Source organism: Podarcis melisellensis, assembly GCF_964234715.1.
Source record: "Podarcis melisellensis genome assembly, chromosome: 4".
NCBI lineage: Eukaryota > Metazoa > Chordata > Lepidosauria > Squamata > Lacertidae > Podarcis > Podarcis melisellensis.
This window is the reverse complement of record NC_138531.1, coordinates 94,637,181-94,656,728: the sequence shown is the minus strand read 5'-3', so window position 1 is coordinate 94,656,728 and position 19,548 is coordinate 94,637,181. Positions and strand designations below refer to the sequence as shown.

The following is a 19,548-nucleotide window of genomic DNA, read 5'->3' as shown; positions in this document are numbered from 1 at the left end:
AGGACCTGGGAGACCAGGGTTCGAATCCCCACCAAGCCACTAGGTGACCTTAGGCCAGTCCCTCTCTCAGCCAAGCCTACTTCTCCTCTAGTTGTTGCATGGATAACATGGGGAGAAGTATGGATGCCACCTTGAGATCTTTGGAAGAAAGGTAGGGCGTAAATGTAATATATAAGAAAGAAATATATTTGCACTCACGCTTGTCCCTCCAATATGATTTCACCCGAGTCTGGGCTTCCAGTGCCATTTACAAGGGCCACCCCATGGATATTTCCGTTGTGTCAACACCTTACAACCACCGCGGGGCCCAAAACACACCCACGGACACCCACAGAGTCAGCCTTAAATCTCCCAACTGCAGAAACAAAAAACCAAAACCCAGCAAGATCCATACCCAGCCATCACTTCCAAGTGGAGTTGGCCAGAGACCGTCAGAAATGCAGGGACGTCAAAGAAATGGGGGTTTTCTCCAGGTTCTCTCTCTTCATTTGCAGACTGCAAGAATTAAAACAAAACAAAACGGGAAACTGTTGATTAGCTCAGGGGTAGGGAACCTTCAGCCACCTCCAGCCCACAGGACAAATTGCGTGCCCAGGGTTCAAATCTGGCCTGCGAGGCAGTTATCGCCAAATCACACCCACCTTCCCCACACGTGATGTCCTGTCTGACACAAAGCATGTGCTGTAATGATGGAGCTACAGCCCCTCCCTGATGGAGCTGCTTCGCTGCGATGTCTAGAAACCGTGGTTTGTTCAAACAAAGGCTTGGTGTGATATCCGCAGTACATCAACCATTGCTAGCCTCCTTTGGAGGCTACAGCACAACAGAAGTGAGTGTACAGATCAGATGGAAAACAGGAGGCGTCAAGCAGCCGTAAACTACAGCATGTTGGTGTGTGCAGAAGCCCCAAACCACGGTTTCCATTTCAACTGTGGTTGGCACCAACCATAGTTTGGCTGAACGTCTTAATGGTCACACACGTGGGCACTTCGCGGCAGAGAGACTTGCACCAGTTGCAACTTCCCAGTGCGAAACATACACAGGAGAGCCACTGCGGTGAAGTGGTTAGAATGCAGATCTGGGTTCAAATCACCCCTCAGCTCTTATGCTCCCCGGTTGACTTGCAACCTGTTAGCTGAACCAACTCCACAAGGTTGCTGAGAAGATAATACATTTGGGGTGGGTGGTGTCTGGTTTCCAACTTTGCGATATATCACGATATACAGTTGTACCTTGGTTGACGAACGCCTTGTGACTCGAACGTTTTGGCTCCTGGACGCCGCAAACCCGGAAGTGAGTGTTCCGGTTTGCAAACATTCTTTGGAACCCGAATGTCCGACGCGGCTACCGATCGGCTGCAGGAAGCTCCTGCAGCCAATCAGAAGCCATGCCTTGGTTTTCAAACGTTTTTGGAAGTCGAATGGACTTCCGGAACAGATTCCATTTGAGAACCAAGGTACAACTGTACTGATATATCACAATGACTGAAATAAGGGTGGAGTTACGTATGTAGAAGCTCTGGCTAGCTTCAGTTTCCCCCACAATGTGACTCTTGCATAGCACACACGATTGGGAATATATTGCTAGGTCAAAAATTATGAAACCGATATCATGATATGGACTTTAAGCTGGTTTTGGAAGCTACATCACCCAGCCATAAAATACAAATCATGATTCACGATATATTGCCAGGTCAAAAACTATGGAAGTCGATATCACAGTATGGACTTCAAACCAGCTTTGGGCAATATATTGATGTATCGCCCAGCCCTAGTATTCTGCTGAGGTCTATGGAGGATAAAAAGATTGTTTAATGGCGGCATGTACATCATACATGCATTGCCCACATTTCCCAATGAATAAATGTGAGTTCTGCATCATGCCTAAAAACAACTGTGAGCCAGGGGAAACGCTGTTATCCTTTATCGAGACTCAGTTTTGCGAGTTACACTTGAACAGCTTAAAGGAAAACTACAACCGTGTCACACATACACAGACACACTCCTCAAACTTCCTTTTGAACAGCTCTCACGCTAAGCACCAGAAGAATATTTATATTCGGGATAGTTTAAATGCACAGTTCTGCTGGGGGCGTTGGGGAGAGTTCCCTTGGAAGTAACTGATGAAAGAAAGAAAGAAAACCCTCTCTTTGAAGAGCCACAGGTGCTGTTCACAGACATGGAAGGGAGGAAGGCTTCGCGTCAGGATGAAAACATCTGTCACAAAAATTAAAACAAAGAGCAACGTTTTCAAGAAGGGGCTTTTCGTTTCCTTGCAACGGCCACCGGTGAAGATTGAAGAAAGCTTTCAGGCACTCGCAAAAGGCAGCGGAGAGGAAACAAAAGGCGAAAAGATGAAATATTGAAGGATTCTTTGGGTTTCTTTTTCAAACGCCTTGCCTCAAAAGGAACAAGACAATAACACGCCTGCTATGCTGCGGACGCCAGAAAAGGCCCTGGATTGGAAAGGAAAATGAAGATTTTACTCTCCGTTTGCAGAAACGAACAGAACTTTCCATTCAACCGTATCACCTGAGAAACCTAGAGAAATAGGAAAGCCAAATGGGTCTCCCCCTAATATTTCCCCTTCTCCACCCCCGCCGCCATGAGGCGAGATATTTGTAGCAGATAAGGGGGGGGGGCAGAAATACACCAACAGCAAGAGAAAGCCACAGAAAAATCTGAGCTCTTTCTAAAGGGCTGGCTCCATGTTTGATGAGAGATAAAATGTAGTGTCCTACAGCGGACACTAAAAACTCCTTTTTTTGTAACCCAAGGGCCACACTCCATTCCGTACAACCTTCTGAGGGCCACATTCCGATGGGGAATGGAGCCAAAAGCCAATGTGGGTGAAACAAGAAGTGTAAATTTAATATTTGTACAGCTGCGGGGGGGGGGGGGGGAGTAAGGGTTCTTATGGGAGGGTAGTACCTTTGGCGGGGGACAAAGGTACCTCGGGTTAAGAACTTAATTCGTTCCGGAGGTCCGTTCTTAACCTGAAACTGTTCTTAACCTGAGGTACCACTTTACTTAATGGGGCCTCACGCTGCTGCCATTTGATTTCTGTTCTCATCCTCTGTGGACAAAGGCAGGCTCTGGCAGACTGAGCGATCTCATCTGCTCAGTCTGCCAGAGCCTGCCTTTGTCCACAGGGGAAGTCACGAGGCTTTGAGACCCATCGGCGACCCTCACCTGGTTTAGCTGGCCAGTCGAAGCCGTTCCTGGGGCATGGCCGCTGTCACACGCTGACAGTTTCTAGGAGCCACAGGTGAGAGCTGAGTTCAGGGCACGGACCAAAGGTCGACAAACTACAGTGGTACTTCAGGTTACAGACGCTTCAGGTTACAGACTCCGCTAACCCAGAAATAGTACCTCAGGTTAAAAACAGTTTCAGGTTAAGAACGGACCTCCAGGATGAATTAAGTTCTTAACCCGAGGTAACACTGTACAGCGTCTCCATGCTCAATTTAGAAAGACTTTTACAGTTCATTTACATTCAGTATAAGACACTATTGTCACAGACGTTGTGCGGCTGGGGGGAAAGAGGGGAGAGATTATGATTTTTCGTTCTGTTGCACAGTTTTTGTGCAGGGTTTTTGTGTTGGCGTCATTTGGGTAGGTCCTTTATTTACATATCTATTCCTTTTTAAAGCCTTTTTAAAGCCCTATACGGCCTAGGACCCTTGTACCTACGGGACCGCCTCTCCTGGTATGCCCCACAGAGAAACCTACGGTCTGCAAATAATAACATCCTCAAGGTCCCAGGCCTCAGAGAGGTTAGGCTGGCCTCAACTAGAGCCAGGGCCTTCTCGGCTGCGGCTCCAATCTGGTGGAACGCTCTGTCACAAGAGACTAGGGCCCTGCGGGACCTGACATCTTTCCAAAAGGGCCTGCAAGACAGAGTTGTTCCACCTGACTCCCTCCTCTGGCAACCTGCACAGAATTTTGCTTAATCGGTTGCCATCAATTTGATTTTAATTAATTTTTATAATGAAATATTTTTAGAATGTGTGATTATTTGACTGTTTGATTATTTGATTGTTGTTAGCCGCCCTGAGCCCGGCTTCGGCTGGGGAGGGCGGGATATAAATAAAATTTATTATTATTATTATTATTATTATTATTATTATTATTATTGGCTTTGCTAGAATTTGGAGGGTTCAGAGCCTGGTTGGTTGCATTATGGTTAGTTTGCATGTGTGAGGTTTGGAGAGGCTGTAGGGTCAGATTAGCCATATTGATTCGTATGCTGTTGGGGAAGGGATAGGTCATGGTATTGTGTTGTACATTTGATAAAGGGGAGCCACAACTTCTCCCTGTGCTACTTTAAATTTGTTGGTTTAGAGGGCCAGACAGAGAGAATTTGACTCCTGATTTCCCCCAGCCCCAATTTAGAGAACAGTTTGATCAAGTTCTGCTCCAATATAAGCTAATGCTACCCACAAAATACCTGTTACTTTTCACATCCTCCTCCATCCAGGGGAATGGATGGCAGATGGCTTTAGTAAATCCTCTCTGCTTCTTGGGGTGAAAGCGCTGTCAATACACAACAGAAGAGCTTGGAGCAGGAGAAGGCTTTGGAGACCATATCCAGGCATAAAGAACAATCCCGAGTCAATACCTGTTTTGTGCTTTCCTCTAAGTGATAGAAGAATGATTCCCTTTGATGTCCGCCTTCCCGGTTCTCTCCTTAAAGCTCAAAGGAGGCATTTGGTTTTAGGGCAAACAAAAAAGGTTTCATTTGCTACTAAGCTTTATTATTGAGGGGACGCGGGTGACGCTGTGGGTTAAACCACAGAGCCTAGGACTTGCCGATCAGAAGGTCGGCGGTTCGAATCCCTGCAACGGGGTGAGCTCCCGTTGCTCGGTCCCTGCTCCTGCCAACCTAGCAGTTCAAAAGCACGTCAAAGTGCAAGTAGATAAATAGGTACTACTCCGGCAGGAAGGTAAACGGCGTTTCCGTGTGCTGCTCTGGTTCGCCAGAAGTGGCTTAGTCCTGCTGGCCACATGACCTGGAAGCTGTACGCCGGCTCCCTTGGCCAATAAAGCGAGATGAGTGCCGCAACCCCAGAGTCGGTCATGACTGGACCTAATGGTCAGGGGTCCCTTTACCTTAAGCTTTATTATATTATTTGCAGGAATTTCGCTCCCCCTCCTGCAAAAGGGACACAGAGGCACGGATCAATGCCCCCTTCGCTCACCCCACGGAATACCTGCGAAGGTGCCTCTGGAGGGATTTTGGAGGAGACGTTCAATGCGATGTGTCACACCGCGATGCTCTTCAAACTGTGTTGATGCTTCCCTATGTTTCAAAACCAGTTTGTCGTGTGACACTGTTGCTGGTGGGAATCACACATACACACAGGCTACTTACGGGACCGCCTCTCCTGGGATGTCCGATGGAGGACCTTACAGTCTTCAAATAAAAACATCTTGGAGATCCCGGGCCACAGGGAGGTTAGGCTGGCCTCAACCAGAGCCAGGGCTTTTTCGGCCATCTGGTGGAACGCTCTGTCACAAGAGACTAGGGCTCTGTGGGACTTGATATCTTTCTGCAGGGCCTGCATGACAGAGCTGTTCCACCAGGCTTTTGGCCAAGGCAGTCTGACCCCCTCCTTCTGTAATCCCTCATAGAATCTCTAGCCCAATGGTTGCCATTAATTTGACTCTGAATTGATTTTAGAATGAATTGATTTTAGAATGTATTTTAATTCATTGATTGTGATTTTATGTAAACTGTTATTTTTACTGTTGCCAGCTGCTCTGAGCCTAGCTTCGGCTGGGGAGGGTGGGATATAAAGAATTTATTATTATTATTATTTGCACAAAGACTAAACAAAAAATGAGGAAATCTTCTGCACATGTAACAAGTCAGTGAGGAGATTTCACCCCTCCCATATCCAAGAATCTCCTGATGATCTCTGATGACTCTCCAGAGAGGAGGAGGCGTGTTCTGCTCTCTACTTATTCTACTCCAGCACCAAGTCAAGTCAGCCAGTCAGTCAGTCAGTGTGTCGGAGAGAGAGAGACTGAGTGTTAGAGATTGTGTCTAGAGATAAGGTTGCTGCTAAGAGCAGCTGCAGACACTCAGTGCAGTGCAGCATTCATTTATGCTTAGACCTCATTAAGCTCTGTATATAGTTGTATAGTTGTTGTAGATAGAATAAAGAAGATATTCTACAGAGCTGCTCTCCAAGTCGTTTATATACTCTGCTAGACTCTGCTGTGCGACGACTGTCTTCTTGTGGGAGTGAATCCGGTGCTCACAACTCTAAGCTGTGAGTCCACAGCACTTTGACCTGTTCCTGTCCAGAAGGTGGTCTCTGGAAGTGCTACCCAGCTCGCCTAGCCCAGTCGGGGCTGAAGTAGATGAGTCCAGTTCGTGGCACTGGCTCAAGGGCGATGCTGACAGTCAGATGGGGTTTGGGGATCCTGTACCAAGAGAGAATGTGGCTCCTCAGGCAAAAAAAAGAAGGAAGCAAGAAGAAAAAGTCGGTCCCCAAATAGGCTGGGTGGCCATCTGTCAGGGATGCTTTAGTTGAGATACCTGAATTGCAGGGGGTTGGACTAGATGACCCTTGGGGGTCCCTTCCAACTCCCTGATTCTGGCTTATTTATTGCTGAATTATCAAGGGCCTTACCTCTACTTGAAAGATTTCCCCGGCTCCTTCACAGTCGTTTGAAGTAATTATCGGCGTGTGAACATGCAAATATCCGTTCTCCTAAAAATAAAAAGTGATTTGAGAAGGGGGAAAAGTTACAAGTTACCGATGGACGACTTGAGTGTCTGCCCAGATATAAGACTGAACGTGGCATATTAGAGTATTGGGACCCGAGTTCAGATCCCCACTCACCCACAAAGCTTACTGGATAAACGTGGGCCAGCCTCTCAACTCTCAGGCTAACCTACCTCTCAGGGTTGCAGTGGGGATTAAATGAGGAGGGGGGAGAAACCATGTACATACGTCCCCTTGAGCTCCTTGGAGGTAGGGTGGAAGAGAAATATACCATATTTTTCGCTCTATAGGATGCACCGGACCATAGGGAGGGGAGAAGAGGGGGAAAAAATTCTCCCCCTCTCTGCGCAGCGTCCCTTCAGCAAAGCGGTAGGAGAAATGGAGCCCCTTCCATTTCTCCTCCCGCTTCGCTGAAGGTGTGCTGCGCAGAGAGGGAAAACTGTGCAGCGCCTCTCCAGCGAAGCGAAGCCTGGAGAGCAAGAGTGATTGGTGTTTACCGACCCCTCCCGCTCTCCAGGCAGCTATCAGCAAGCCTTCGGAGCGCAGCGGGAACTCCTGCTGCGCTCGGAAGGCTTGCGGATAGCCGCCTGAAGCCCCCGGAGCGCAGCGGCAGTTCGCGCTGCGCTCCGGAGGCTTCAGGCTTCTCCTTTTTAGCCACGGGGCTTGGGTGGGGGACCCCAGCCCCCAGAACAGGTCGGGGAGCGGCGGTCCCTTCTCCCTCCTGGGGAAAAGCCCACAAGAGCTGCGCAAAGCTTGTGTGCGGCTCTTGGGGGCTTTTCCTACCTGCCTCCCCCCTGCATTCGCTCCATAGGATGGACAGACTTTCTCCCTTAGTTTTTAAGAGGGGAAAAGTGTGTCCTATGGAGCGAAAAATACGGTAATTTAAAGAAGGCAAGAGGATATGAGACTAGGGAGGTCTTTGGTCTAATCCATCACGGCCCTTCTTACGTTCTCCCCCATTGTTTATCATCAGTAGACAGCAATTCAGAGGTAGACTGCCATTAAAGCTGGAGGCTCCATTTAGCCACCGTGGTTTGCAGCCAAATGGCCTCAGGCTTCCCGGAATCATCCTGCTGGCTATTATTAAAAACAGGATGTAGGACGAGATGGAGCCTGATCCAGCAGGGCTTTTTTGTGTGCCAAGGGAGACAGACCCATCAGTGGAGAGAGGCTGGATTTTAAATGCAGCTTTGCCAGGACTCTGGAATAACTTCCCAGAGGAAGTCCACTTCTATGTCTCCCCTGGGACTTACAAATAAATGCAAACAGGCCTCTCTCTGGTCACTCCTTGCAAATCAGCCCCACCCCATCAATCTGCATTTGGCTTTGATTTATTAAAGTTAACTTTGTTTTTTGTTTTTTTATTCAAAATTATAACAAGACATATTATCCAAAAACGTATCATCCTTGTTTCACCCCCGCATTTTTCCTCCCTCCCCTCCCTCCCCCCACAGAACCCCACCCCCCGGCTTCCCTCAGTTCCAGTCTTTGATTTCTCTAAAAATGCTGTTTTCTGCATGTTACAAAGTTGTATAGATCCCCAAACTATTTAGCTGATTATTATCAATAAAATGTTTGTGAATGTTTATTCAAAACCTGCCAAGGAGTCCAGTTCGCTTTGTTGCGTCTTCAGATACTTTGTAAAGGGTTCCCATTCATCCTTAAAGTCACAGTTATCCTTGTCCCATAGCTTGTATGTCAGTTTTGCCAGTTCTGCATAGTCCATCAATTTTTCTTGCTATGATCCTTTAGTTGGGTTAGGGTTAGTTGATTTTTTTTATTTTTTTGCACTGGAGACATTTTGAATGCTTTGATTACCAACCCCCAACCTCAACAACGTGGAGAAATTTAGCATAAAGAAAAAAATATTTTTTGTGTGTATCGATTCCAACTCTACAATTCAAGGATACTTCCCTATGCAAGCACAGAATCTGCCTGCAGAGAAATCTCTAGGAGACCTGGCAAAGCCTTATAGAGTCAAGGCCATTATTCCTCCTTCTTAGGCGATCACTCATAGCCAAGTAAGATTGTCTTCCATGAACACGATCTTAGCAGTGAGTCCGCAAGTGACTGTGAAGGCCAATTCTGGATCCGCACATCCTTCCACAGTGGGGACATAGGTTTGTTGGCCGGAGTTGATCACGGTGAGGGTTTGCCAACTGTGGCTTCCTCTTAACACGTCTCTCCCTTTTGTCCTGAGTTTGAGGGTCTTCAAAGCCAATGACACCTTAATACAGTGGTACCTCGGGTTAAGAACTTAATTCGTTCCGGACATCTGTTCTTAACCTGAAACTGTTCTTAACCTGAGGTACCACTTTAGCTAATGGGGCCTCCTGCTGCCACTGTGCCGCAAACTTTTGAAAACTAAATGAAGAAATTTTTTAAAAAACAGTTTTTTATCCATCTGAAGTAATAAACACGCAAATACTGCCACCCAGTGGTCAGAGACTGCATACTGTCTACAAAAAATTTTTCACATCACTTGGGAAGACAGGCGAACTAATGCCAGTGTACTGGAAGAAGCAAAGATCACCAGTGTTGAAGCAATGATTCTTCAACATCAACTTCAATGAATTGGTCGTGTTGTGCGGATGCCTGATGATCGTCTTCCAAAGCAACAACTCTATTCTGAACTTAAAAATGGAAAGCGTAATGCTGGTGGTCAACAAAAAAGGTTAAAGACTCTCTCAAGGCAAATCTAAAATATATATAGTATAAACACCGATAACTGGGAAACACTGGCTTGCGAGCACTTCAATTGGAGAACAGCCTTTACCAAAGGTGTCATGGGCTTTGAAGACGCTCGAACTCAGGACGCAAGAGAGAAAGATTTACTTACGGAGTCACTGTAAATATCGTGTTTATGGAAGACAATCTTAATCGGCTACGAGTGATCGCCAAAGAAGAAGGAAGATTTCTGGGGGAAAATAATACATATATCAGTAACACTTCATTCATTTTATGTGTAATCTTTACAACAGAAGACTTCACATCCAAGACAAAACAGTATATAACAAAACCTTGAGTCTCATATTTTTGTTTGTACTGATTCTTCTCAGATGCCCTTATTTTACTATTCCTTAATATTTGTCTCCTTCTTTGGTTCCTTATTCTTAATCTCTTAGGTCCCATATATATCTTTAACCATTTTTCAATTAATGCCCTCACCTCCCTCCCCCTAAACCCGTTGCTTCCCCTCACCCATGTGTGATCTTCTTTACATACTGTTGTTGTTGTTTGTTGCGTTAACAGCTGTTTATATTTGTTGTTCTGTATTTGTTTTAATATCATCCTATAACCTTGCACCCTTTAAACTACTTAAAAGAAATAATACATATCAAAATACATGCCAATCATAAACTAATGAAAAGTAGTCCCTTCGTTAGAGATGTCATTTTCCCCAAAACCATGCTGACCTCCCCACACACCTGAGGATGTGAGGTCAGGTGTGAGGCAGGTAAGGTTGTGGCTGGATCAGCTGGAGAGGGAATGCCTTCTGCACGTGCTCAAAGACACTCTTCATCAATGCACACTGCAGGTGCAAGCTCCGGCTAGCTGCAAGGTTCGGCTCAAGTGATTCAATTGGATTCACTTGAGCCAAACCTTGCAGCTTTACCTTTCCTGATTTATGAGGCAAATCAGCATGATCTGGGTAAATTCTTAGGTCTGAAGAGTGTCTTTGAGCACGTGCAGAAAGCATTTCCTCACCGCTGGCTACACAAAATTAACATGCACATTGGGGACTTCAGAGAGGAGCTCCTCCAGGCTTCATAAGCGAGACCCCTGGCACTCCTGATGTTCTAAATTTGAAGCACTGTCTCCTATACACCGTCTCCTAGACACAGCATTATATCTGCAAGATTCTCTTCTTGAGTGGATCAGCTGGAGAACTGGACTGCAATGCGAATCTGTGCTGGAGGCCTTTTGTGTCGAAAAACCTCATCCAATACACGGTATATAAAAGATGTTTACTCACACATTCAGTTCACAGATGGATCCATGAAGGCAGACTTAGTTACAGAGTATATACATGTGGAATCTATCCCATATGGAGATAGTTCCTTTGTCCTCTGTTGGCTGAAAGCCAACAGAGCATCTCTAGCTAAAAAGATCCTGGTCCAGCGATGGAGAACGTCAGAGAGCAAGCATTGAAAACAAGGAAGTGTGCCGCGTGCCTTGCCTTCTTGTTACCTGGGCAGGTAAGGTCACACTCACCTCTAGTCACATGCAAAGGAAGCACATCCCAGTCAGGAGGAAACAGGAAGTTTTCGACTGGCTGGACCAAACATCCCTTTGCATGTCCACTCTAGGAAAACAAGGAATGTTGTACTTGACTGCTATCTACATATCACATCCCACACGGGGTACCTTGAAAAAGGAGTGAATTGCAGCTGTGGCTTCGCTGCGGAGTCTCAGGAGAGCGCCCAAGGAATTGGTTCTGCATCGGATGTGAGGGAACTGCCTGAGGTAATCCAGTGGGTGATGTGTTTTGTACTTCAGTGGGAATGCCTGGATGGGGGAAGCAAGGAAGAGACGGCAGAGTAAGCTCAACTTTACAACTCACTTGCGTCCCTTAGTAGAAAAGGCGGCATGGACAGATGGGCAAAATGAGTGATTAACAAGGAAAAGGGGGAAAAAAGAACCTCAACCTTCAACTTTCCGAAAACATTTATTTCTAGGCAGCTGGGAATTCTGCCGTAAAAATTTGATTGAATTTACTTACATAGCTATAGCTCCCTTCGCAAAGCATCTTACAGTAACTGATATACCGTAAATCCTCATCTAAAGATCCAACAATAATTATCCATTATTTCTGAGTAAGAATCATTATTAGAGACTATAATCATTATCAGAGGTGGTCCCATCTAAGAAGTAAAACAATCAACGTGGTGTAAGAGGAAACAATCACACTCAGGGCCAGTTTGGAGGGAAGATGGACTGGATTTTCAATTAATGATCCTCTTGTTTTAAATATCTATTTTTTAATCATGATTCTGTCACTCCTGTATTGATTTGCTGGTCTCATTGCTGCTTTTGTGTTAGTTTTTAATAGTTTAGATATGGATGTTTGCTATTTGAAAATAGTTTTATATTTGTTGTGAGCTTGAGAAAACTATGTCTTGAAAGGCGGGATAGAAATCTCTGAAATGAAGGCAAAGGAAATATTCACCAAAAAAGGAGAAATAATTTCTGAGCCATAAAACTCAACAAGCTCATGTTTGTTGTTGTTTAGTCATTTGGTCGTGTCCGACTCTTCATGACCCCTGGACCAGAGCACGCCAGGCACTCCTGTCTTCCACTGCCTCCCGCTGTTTGGTCAAACTCATGCTGGTAGCTTCGAGAACACTGTCCAACCATCTCGTCCTCTGTCCTCCCCTTCTCCTTGCGCCCTCCATCTTTCCCAGCATCAGGGTCTTTTCCAGAGGGTCTTCTCTTCTCATGAGGTGGCCAAAGTATTGGAGCCTCAGCTTCAGGATCTGTCCTTCCAGTGAGTACTCTGGGCTGATTTCCTTCAGAATGGATAGGTCTGATCTTCTTGCAGTCCACGGGACTCTCAAGAGTCTCCTCCAGCACCATAATTCAAAAGCATCAATTCTTCGGCGATCAGCCTTCTTTATGGTCCAGCTTTCACTTCCATACATCACTACTGGGAAAACCATAGCTTTAACTATACGGGCCTTTGTTGGCAAGGTGATGTCTCTGCTTTTTAAGATGCTGTCTAGGTTTGTCATTGCTTTTCTCCCAAGAAGCGGGCGTCTTTTAATTTCGTGGCTGCTCTCACCATCTGCAGTGATCATGTTTATAAGCTCATGTTTATTCACCCTTAATTTGAATCTATTCTGATCAGCTCTTTCAGCACACTGACCAGCAGGCTGGGAGGTCACTCAGACGCTGTACCCCTGAGCCACAACCATTTCAAATAATATACCCTGAGAAAACCAAAGAGAACACCTGTACAGTTTAAAATATGGCTTATCAGCTGTAATCCTGTAAAAAATCTCTCCAAAATAAGTCCTGCTGTGTTTAACGAGGTTGACTCCCAGGGAAACAGGCATCAGGTTGCAGCTTGAGTTTCCTACGATGATGAAAAAGCACAAATTTATAAACCAGGCATATCCTGCAGTTGCACTTATTGCTGCAGATTTTCTATGTGGTGGACTTGTAAAAGAGTATTGGGAAATGATTCATAATAAATTGAAAAAACGTTTAGGGAAGATTAGAAAACGTTTATTGAGTACGTGGGAAATAACTGTGTACAGCTGAAAACATTGGCAGCATGAAGATAAACTCAACGGTGTAAATGAGTTACGATGGATGTAAGAACGGAATGTTGAATTGTACAGTTTCTGTAAAATATGAAGGGATTTATATGTAAAATGAACCATGGAAAGAGAAGAAGGGAAATCATTAGTATCTTAAGGATGTAAAAATGAATACTTACAATTGTAAAACAGAAAATTTAATTTAAAAATTACGTTGCACTTACCAGGACATCGCAAGGGCCCACCACACGAATGTTCTCTGCAGCCAGCTCGACATTTTGACGTTTATGAGGACTTTTTATCAGTTTCCCTTGGACTTCGACAGAACTTCCAAACGTCAGATCGCTGGGGGAAGGCAATCAATTGCTCATAATGTGAATTTATGACACGCAGGCCATTTTCATACTGTGCATAATTTTTAAAAATAAATAAATGAGATTTTTTTAAAGCTTTTTCATAACACGATAAAATAAGAGAAACTAATCTAAGAAAAACAAAAGCAAAGAGAGAAAGAGAAAACATCTAAGGAACCTGGGAAAAACTATGAAAAAAAGATTTAAAATTTACCACATGTTACACTGAAGGAATTTTTTAATGAAAATGATATATAGGTGGCATAAATTATCTAAGCGGGAGGGGGGGGGGACACGGGTGGCACTGAGGTGTAAACCACAGCCTCTTGGGCTTGCCGGTTGGAAGGACAGCGGTTCGTATCCTGGCAGCGGGTTGAGCTCCCGTTGCTCTGTCCCAGCTCCTGCCAAACTAGCAGTTTGAAAGCATGCCAGTGTAAGTAGATAAATAGGTACACTCTGGGTGGCTTCCAACATAACATTAAAAACAGAATAAAACTTCAAACATTAAAAACTTCCCTAAACAGGGCTGCCTTCAGATGTCTTCTAAAAGTCGCATAGTTGTTTATTTCCTTGACATCTGATGGGAGGGCATTCCATAGATAGATAGACAGACAGATAGATAGATAGACAGATAGATTAAAAAGTTCAACAACTTTTGGAGTGTCCTGGTTTTTACTTTTTGAAATACAGCAACTCTAGGGAGAAATCAGAATACAGTGGTACCTCGGGTTACATACGCTTCAGGTTACATATGCTTCAGGTTACAGACTCCGCTAACCCAAAAATAGTACCTCGGGATAAGAACTTTGCTTCAGGATGAGAACAGAAATCGTGCAGCGGCAGCAGGAGGCCCCATTAGCTAAAGTGGCGCTTCAGGTTAAGAACAGTTTCAGGTTAAGAACGGACCTCCAGAACGAATTAAGTACTTAACCCGAGGTACCACTGTATGTAGTGGAAAAGAATGTAATAAAATGCAGGGGTGGGGAAGGGGAGTCTATATTAATTGCATGCTTTTTTATATTTGAAATATTGTTATTGCTTCAAGTTTTAAGTAAAAATGGAAAAAATGGGGGGGGGGGATAAAGAACCAAAAGGATAAAAAATAGAAGAGAAAGAAAAAAATAAACAAGAATTTCTGATTTCCCACCTGTCAGTTACCTAAAAGAAATTATTCAAAATATTCACTCCAGAACGACACCCACTAAAAAACTCGAAACCCCCACTTAAAACCTGAAGTGGGCACAGCCCATTCTCAGTTGTCAACTGGCTACATGCATGGGCAATGGGCCCCAATTCAGCAAGTTCTGCCAACCTGGGTCCCAATCCTGGGTCAGCGACCACCTGCAGGTTCTCCAACGAGGAGCCATCGTTCATGTGAACAAACAGAACGTCTTTCTGGGAGCGAACAGAACGGACCCAACCCTGGAAGCAGAGGAGAGAGAGAAGGGAAGCTTGAATCAGACATTTCTTCAGCCTTCCTGGCAAGCCAGCGAAGGACCAATGAAATACCGTGAAAGTCCCTGAAACAAGTAGCAATCGACTATAAATATTATCTTGTGGAAATCAACTAAAAATCAAAAAGCTTAAGGGAAAAAAAATAGAAAATCCTAAAATAGAACAAAGCCTTAACGGGACACACCGGCTACAAACCTCGTTTCACTGAACTATTCTGTTTCCTCAGAAGGAAATAGAAAAATCATAAACTTTAAAAGACCAAAATTCTATTTTAGGTTTTACTAAATTTCCCCCCCTTAAGCTTTTTAATTTTTAGTTGATTTCCACAAGATAATATTTATAGTCGATTGCTTCTCGTTTCAGGGATTTTCACGGTATTTCATTTGTTTTGTACAATTTCTCAGCTCCGTGACTGTCTTTTTCTATTAGCGAAGAAGGACCTAGCTATGACCCTGGGGAAATCAAGAACAGCCACATTCGTTTGTAGCAGGAGTCAGCAACCTAAGGCCCATGGGCCACTAGCGGGCGACGGGGGGCGTTTCACTAGCCCATGAGCCACCCCCGAACCGAGCTGCCCGCTTGGCACTGTGCTAAACTGTGCAGCGTGGCGACTCGCTTCTGTGGTGCCGAAAATCGCGTCTGCACAGGCACAGGAAATTGCGGGGGCGCAAGCTCACTCTGGCCCACGGAGAGATCTCTGCTGGAGTGAACTGACCCAGGCAAGGTAAACCTTGCCGACCCCTGACCTGTAAAGGTAAAGGGACCCCTGACCATTAGGTCCAGTCGCGGACAACTCTGGGGTTGCGGTGCTCATCTCGCTTTATTGGCCGAGGGAGCAGGCGTACAGTTTCCAGGTCATGTGCCCAGCATGACTAAGCTGCTTCTGGCAAACCAGAGCAGCGCACGGAAACGCCGTTTACCTTCCCGCTGGAGCAGTACCTATTTATCTACTTGCACTTTGATGTGCTTTTGAATTGCTAGGTTGGCAAGAGCTGGGACCGAGCAATGGGAGCTCACCCAGTCGTCCATGACTGGACCTAATGGTCAGGGGTCCCTTTACCTTTACCTTGGTGTTGAATATATGCTATATGCTAATTTATGGACCTAATAGGTATCTAAAGGCATTTGCACATGCAACCAGTCCATGCAGAATGTAGGCACCCTATATATAGAAAGGAGTGAAACAGTGATATTTTAGGGAGCAGGCTAGCAGGCAGGGTCCATGACTTACATCATAGGAGGCTACACAACACAAAACACTGTTGCTGTATGTAGGTTTTATTTTATTTTTCATCTTATATTTTGGAAATGTACGTCCAGGTTTTTTTCCCCTTTAAATTTTTTGGGGGGCCCCAAGAGAGTGGGACCCTAAGCTGAACATGCACTGAACATGCATAGTCCTGAGTTCCTCAGAGTAAGGACAGGGTAAATGTATGGTTTTCCCAGTAGTGATGTATGGAAGTGAGAGCTGGACCATCAAGAAGGCTGATCGCCGAAGAATTGATGCTTTTGAATTATGGTGCTGGAGGAGACTCTTGAGAGTCCCATGGACTGCAAGAAGATCAAACCTCTCCATTCTGAAGGAAGTCAGCCCTGAGTGCTCACTGGAAGGACAGATCCTGAAGCTGAGGCTCCAATACTTTGGCCACCTCATGAGAAGAGAAGACTCCCTGGAAAAGACCCTGATGTTGGGAAAGATGGAGGGCGCAAGGAGAAGGGGACGACAGAGGACGGGATGGTTGGACAGTGTTCTCGAAGCTACCAGCATGAGTTTGACCAAACTGTGGGAGGCCGTGAAAGACAGGAGTGCCTGGCGTGCTCTGGTCCATGGGGTCACGAAGAGTCGGACACGACTAAACAACAACAACAAAAATGTGTGGCAAGATGCTAAACAAGCTTCCAAACTACCCCTCTCCCTTGCTTGCCGTACCCACCTGGACTTTAATGTCCTGCCCTGCTGGGTCTCGGACTTCCAGCGCTTCTCGAACTCGGAGCAGTTTGGGAGTTGCCGAATGCTTTGGGCAGGGAGCAGAGGAACAGCGGCGGAGAGCCAGGCGCACGCAACGCGCCCCAAACATCCTCGCTCAGCTCCTTCTTTCAGCCGCTTGCAACCCTGCAAAAAACGAAAACCCGAAAGACCCAAGACCCCTTTGGTTACTCAGTTGTGAACAGGGGGGAAAGGTCTTCTGATATGATCAAACACTGCGATGAACTCAGCTAGGAACTCTGCCTGTTGTGGACCTAATAGCTATTCAGAACCAAAGACCCTGGCAAGATTACCAGCAAGACGTTATAGGTGAAACATTTATCAGAGAGCGGGACATATATAGTGTCTATGTAAAAGAACATTGTCAAAAGATCAATCTGTCGGCAGGTACTGACTGAGCTTTGGTGTCCAAATAGGATAATTTTATTAAATAAAATGGATAGTAAATTAAATAATAGTCATACCTCGGTTTACAGAGCTTCGGGTTGCGCGATTTTGGGTTGCGCACTGCGCCAAACCTGGAAGTACCAGAACTGGGTTTCAGCGCATGCGCATAAGCGCTAAATCGCACTTTGCATATGTGCAAAAATGCCAAATTGTGACCCGTGCGGGCGCACACACGGCACTGCGGGTAGCGAACGTGCTTCCCGCACGGATCACATTCGCAACCCAAGCGTCCACTGTACTGAGAAAGTAAAGTTTAAGGACGTGTTTAGGTAATTCAATTTGGGAACGCAAGGGGAAATGGGAAGTCTCACAAAATTTAATTACAAATGGGTATACAAAGCAAGTATGAATAATATTTATTTTTTATTTTGCCTATAACATGTATTGTACATTTTGTTATAAAGTTTTAAATCAATAAAGGATATACAGTGGTACCTTGGGTTACATACGCTTCAGGTTACATGCGCTTCAGGTTACAGACTCTGCTAACCCAGAAATAGTGCTTCAGGTTAAGAACTTTGCTTCAGGATGAGAACAGAAATCGTGCTCTGGTGGTGCGGCGGCAGCAGGAGGCCCCATTAGCTAAAGTGGTGCTTCAGGTTAAGAACAGTTTCAGGTTATGAATGAATTAAGTACTTAACCCGAGGTACCACTGTAACAAAAAAAAGAATAAAAAAGAACCAAAGACCCTTTAATTCATGCAGACCTTAATAAAGTGATTTTTCTGATTTTAACTCCTGCCTCTTGCAATTTTATATATATTATATATAATACACACACACACACACATATATAAGCTGCAAGCTACCCTGAGTGGTGCATTTATATCTAGGTAGATCTTGGCGTACGTTCCTGGCTATTGTGCACACAAGCAAAATTGCTTAAAGCCAGAACACCCCTTAGAATAAACATCCCGGAAGTATAACACTAGGCAGCTGCATAATAACATGGATCATTCCCAAAATATAATTATAATTCAGCCTCTTCCATGTGTGCCATAAGTATGCATACAGGCAGTGAGAGGTGCGAGCTTGCCTTGGCCGGGAAATCTCATTTATATTGGGTCGAATTTGAGGCCAACAAGCTCATCTCCTCACCAACACAAAGAAGCCTTTCTTTTTTCTGATCTTTCACATTTGTAAGCATGGAAAACTCCCCTTTCCCACCACTAACCCCTCCAGATTTCCCGCTGCAGGCTTTCAAATCCATTATTCCGAACCTCCCCTCTCCCCAAAATGCTCTTTAGGAGGCCTAGCAAACTGCCTTATACAAAGCCAGACCATTGGTCCACCTACCTTCGTAGTGCCTGCACTGACTGGCAGCCACTCTCCAGGCTTTCAGCCTGGGTTTGTCCCCAGCCGCCCTACCTGACTATTGCACCCGGGACCTTCTGCATACAAAGCAGGTGTTCTGGCGCTGAGTTGCATGCGGCCCTTTGCAAAATGCCTTAGGCAGAGCTTAGTCATTGGTCCACCTACCTCCATAGTGCCTGCACTGACTGGCAGCCGCTCTCCAGGCTTTCAGCCTGGGTTTGCCCCCAGCCACCCTACCTGGCTATTGCACCCGGGACCTTCTGCATGCAAAGCAGGTGCCCTGGCGCCGAGCTGCATGCGGCCCTCCGCAAAGCGCCTTAGGCAGAGCCTTGCCATTAACCCCCCCATCCCAATAGTGCCTGCACTGGCTGGCAGCATTCTCCGGGGTTTTAGGAAGGCAGACTTTCCCAGCTCTGCTTGGGGTTGCACAGGGCCCTTCTGCACGCATGACAGCTGCCCCACGGAGTTACAGCCCTTCTAACCCACTCAGAGTTGCCCCAGCCCTCTTTTGCACAGCCCTCCCCAAACTCACCTCCTCTGCCCCTTTCCGCAGCTTGCTCCCAATTCTCCCCGATGCACGCAGACCAATCGGCTGCAAAGCATGCCAAAAACTCATGCAACGCGCACCCGCGTCTTCCACCTTCTTCCAGAAGGGTCGCCTGGCAGCCAATGGAGGCTGCCGGTTTGCAAAAGCTCAGCCCATCGGAGATAGGGAACTCTTTGCGGAAGTTGCCCCTTGGTCTCTAGCTCTCTCCAGCGCAGTGCATGACGGGAGCTGTAGTTCCAGCAGCTCAGAGCGCCTGCTTTCCTTTTCATTGAGGTTTTTTTGGGGGAATGCCACGTGAGAATGGGGACGGTGCCCGCGCCAGAGTTAGGAGAGCTGCTTTAAGCGCGTCAAAAGCATTTTAAGCATGCTTTCCCCCCGCAGAAATAATTTCGATTAAAGATTTTCTTGAATTACAAAAGAATGTGCAATCTCTTCCCCCCCGCCTCC

The 19,548-nt window shown here is 45.8% G+C and overlaps 1 protein-coding gene across 2 annotated transcripts in view; it reads right to left on the bottom strand.

Moving 5' to 3' along the window:
* NARS2 (asparaginyl-tRNA synthetase 2, mitochondrial) overlaps window positions 1–19,256 on the bottom strand; it is a 41,661-nt gene extending 22,405 nt beyond the window's left edge. The window contains exons 1-7 of one of the 2 annotated variants that reach the window (XM_081909954.1): window positions 19,087–19,256; window positions 16,742–16,920; window positions 14,665–14,774; window positions 13,224–13,344; window positions 11,105–11,245; window positions 6,641–6,721; window positions 395–495 (exon numbers count right to left, since the gene is read on the bottom strand). In XM_081909954.1, the coding sequence (XP_081766080.1) occupies window positions 395–495; window positions 6,641–6,721; window positions 11,105–11,245; window positions 13,224–13,344; window positions 14,665–14,774; window positions 16,742–16,885 (698 nt within the window). In that variant the 5' untranslated portion in view covers window positions 16,886–16,920; window positions 19,087–19,256. Of the gene's footprint in view, window positions 1–394; window positions 496–6,640; window positions 6,722–11,104; window positions 11,246–13,223; window positions 13,345–14,664; window positions 14,775–16,741; window positions 16,921–18,791; window positions 18,864–19,086 lie in introns of those variants that run through there. The other variant, XM_081909955.1, reaches the window with a different exon arrangement.
* Window positions 19,257–19,548: the final 292 nt, after the last annotated feature.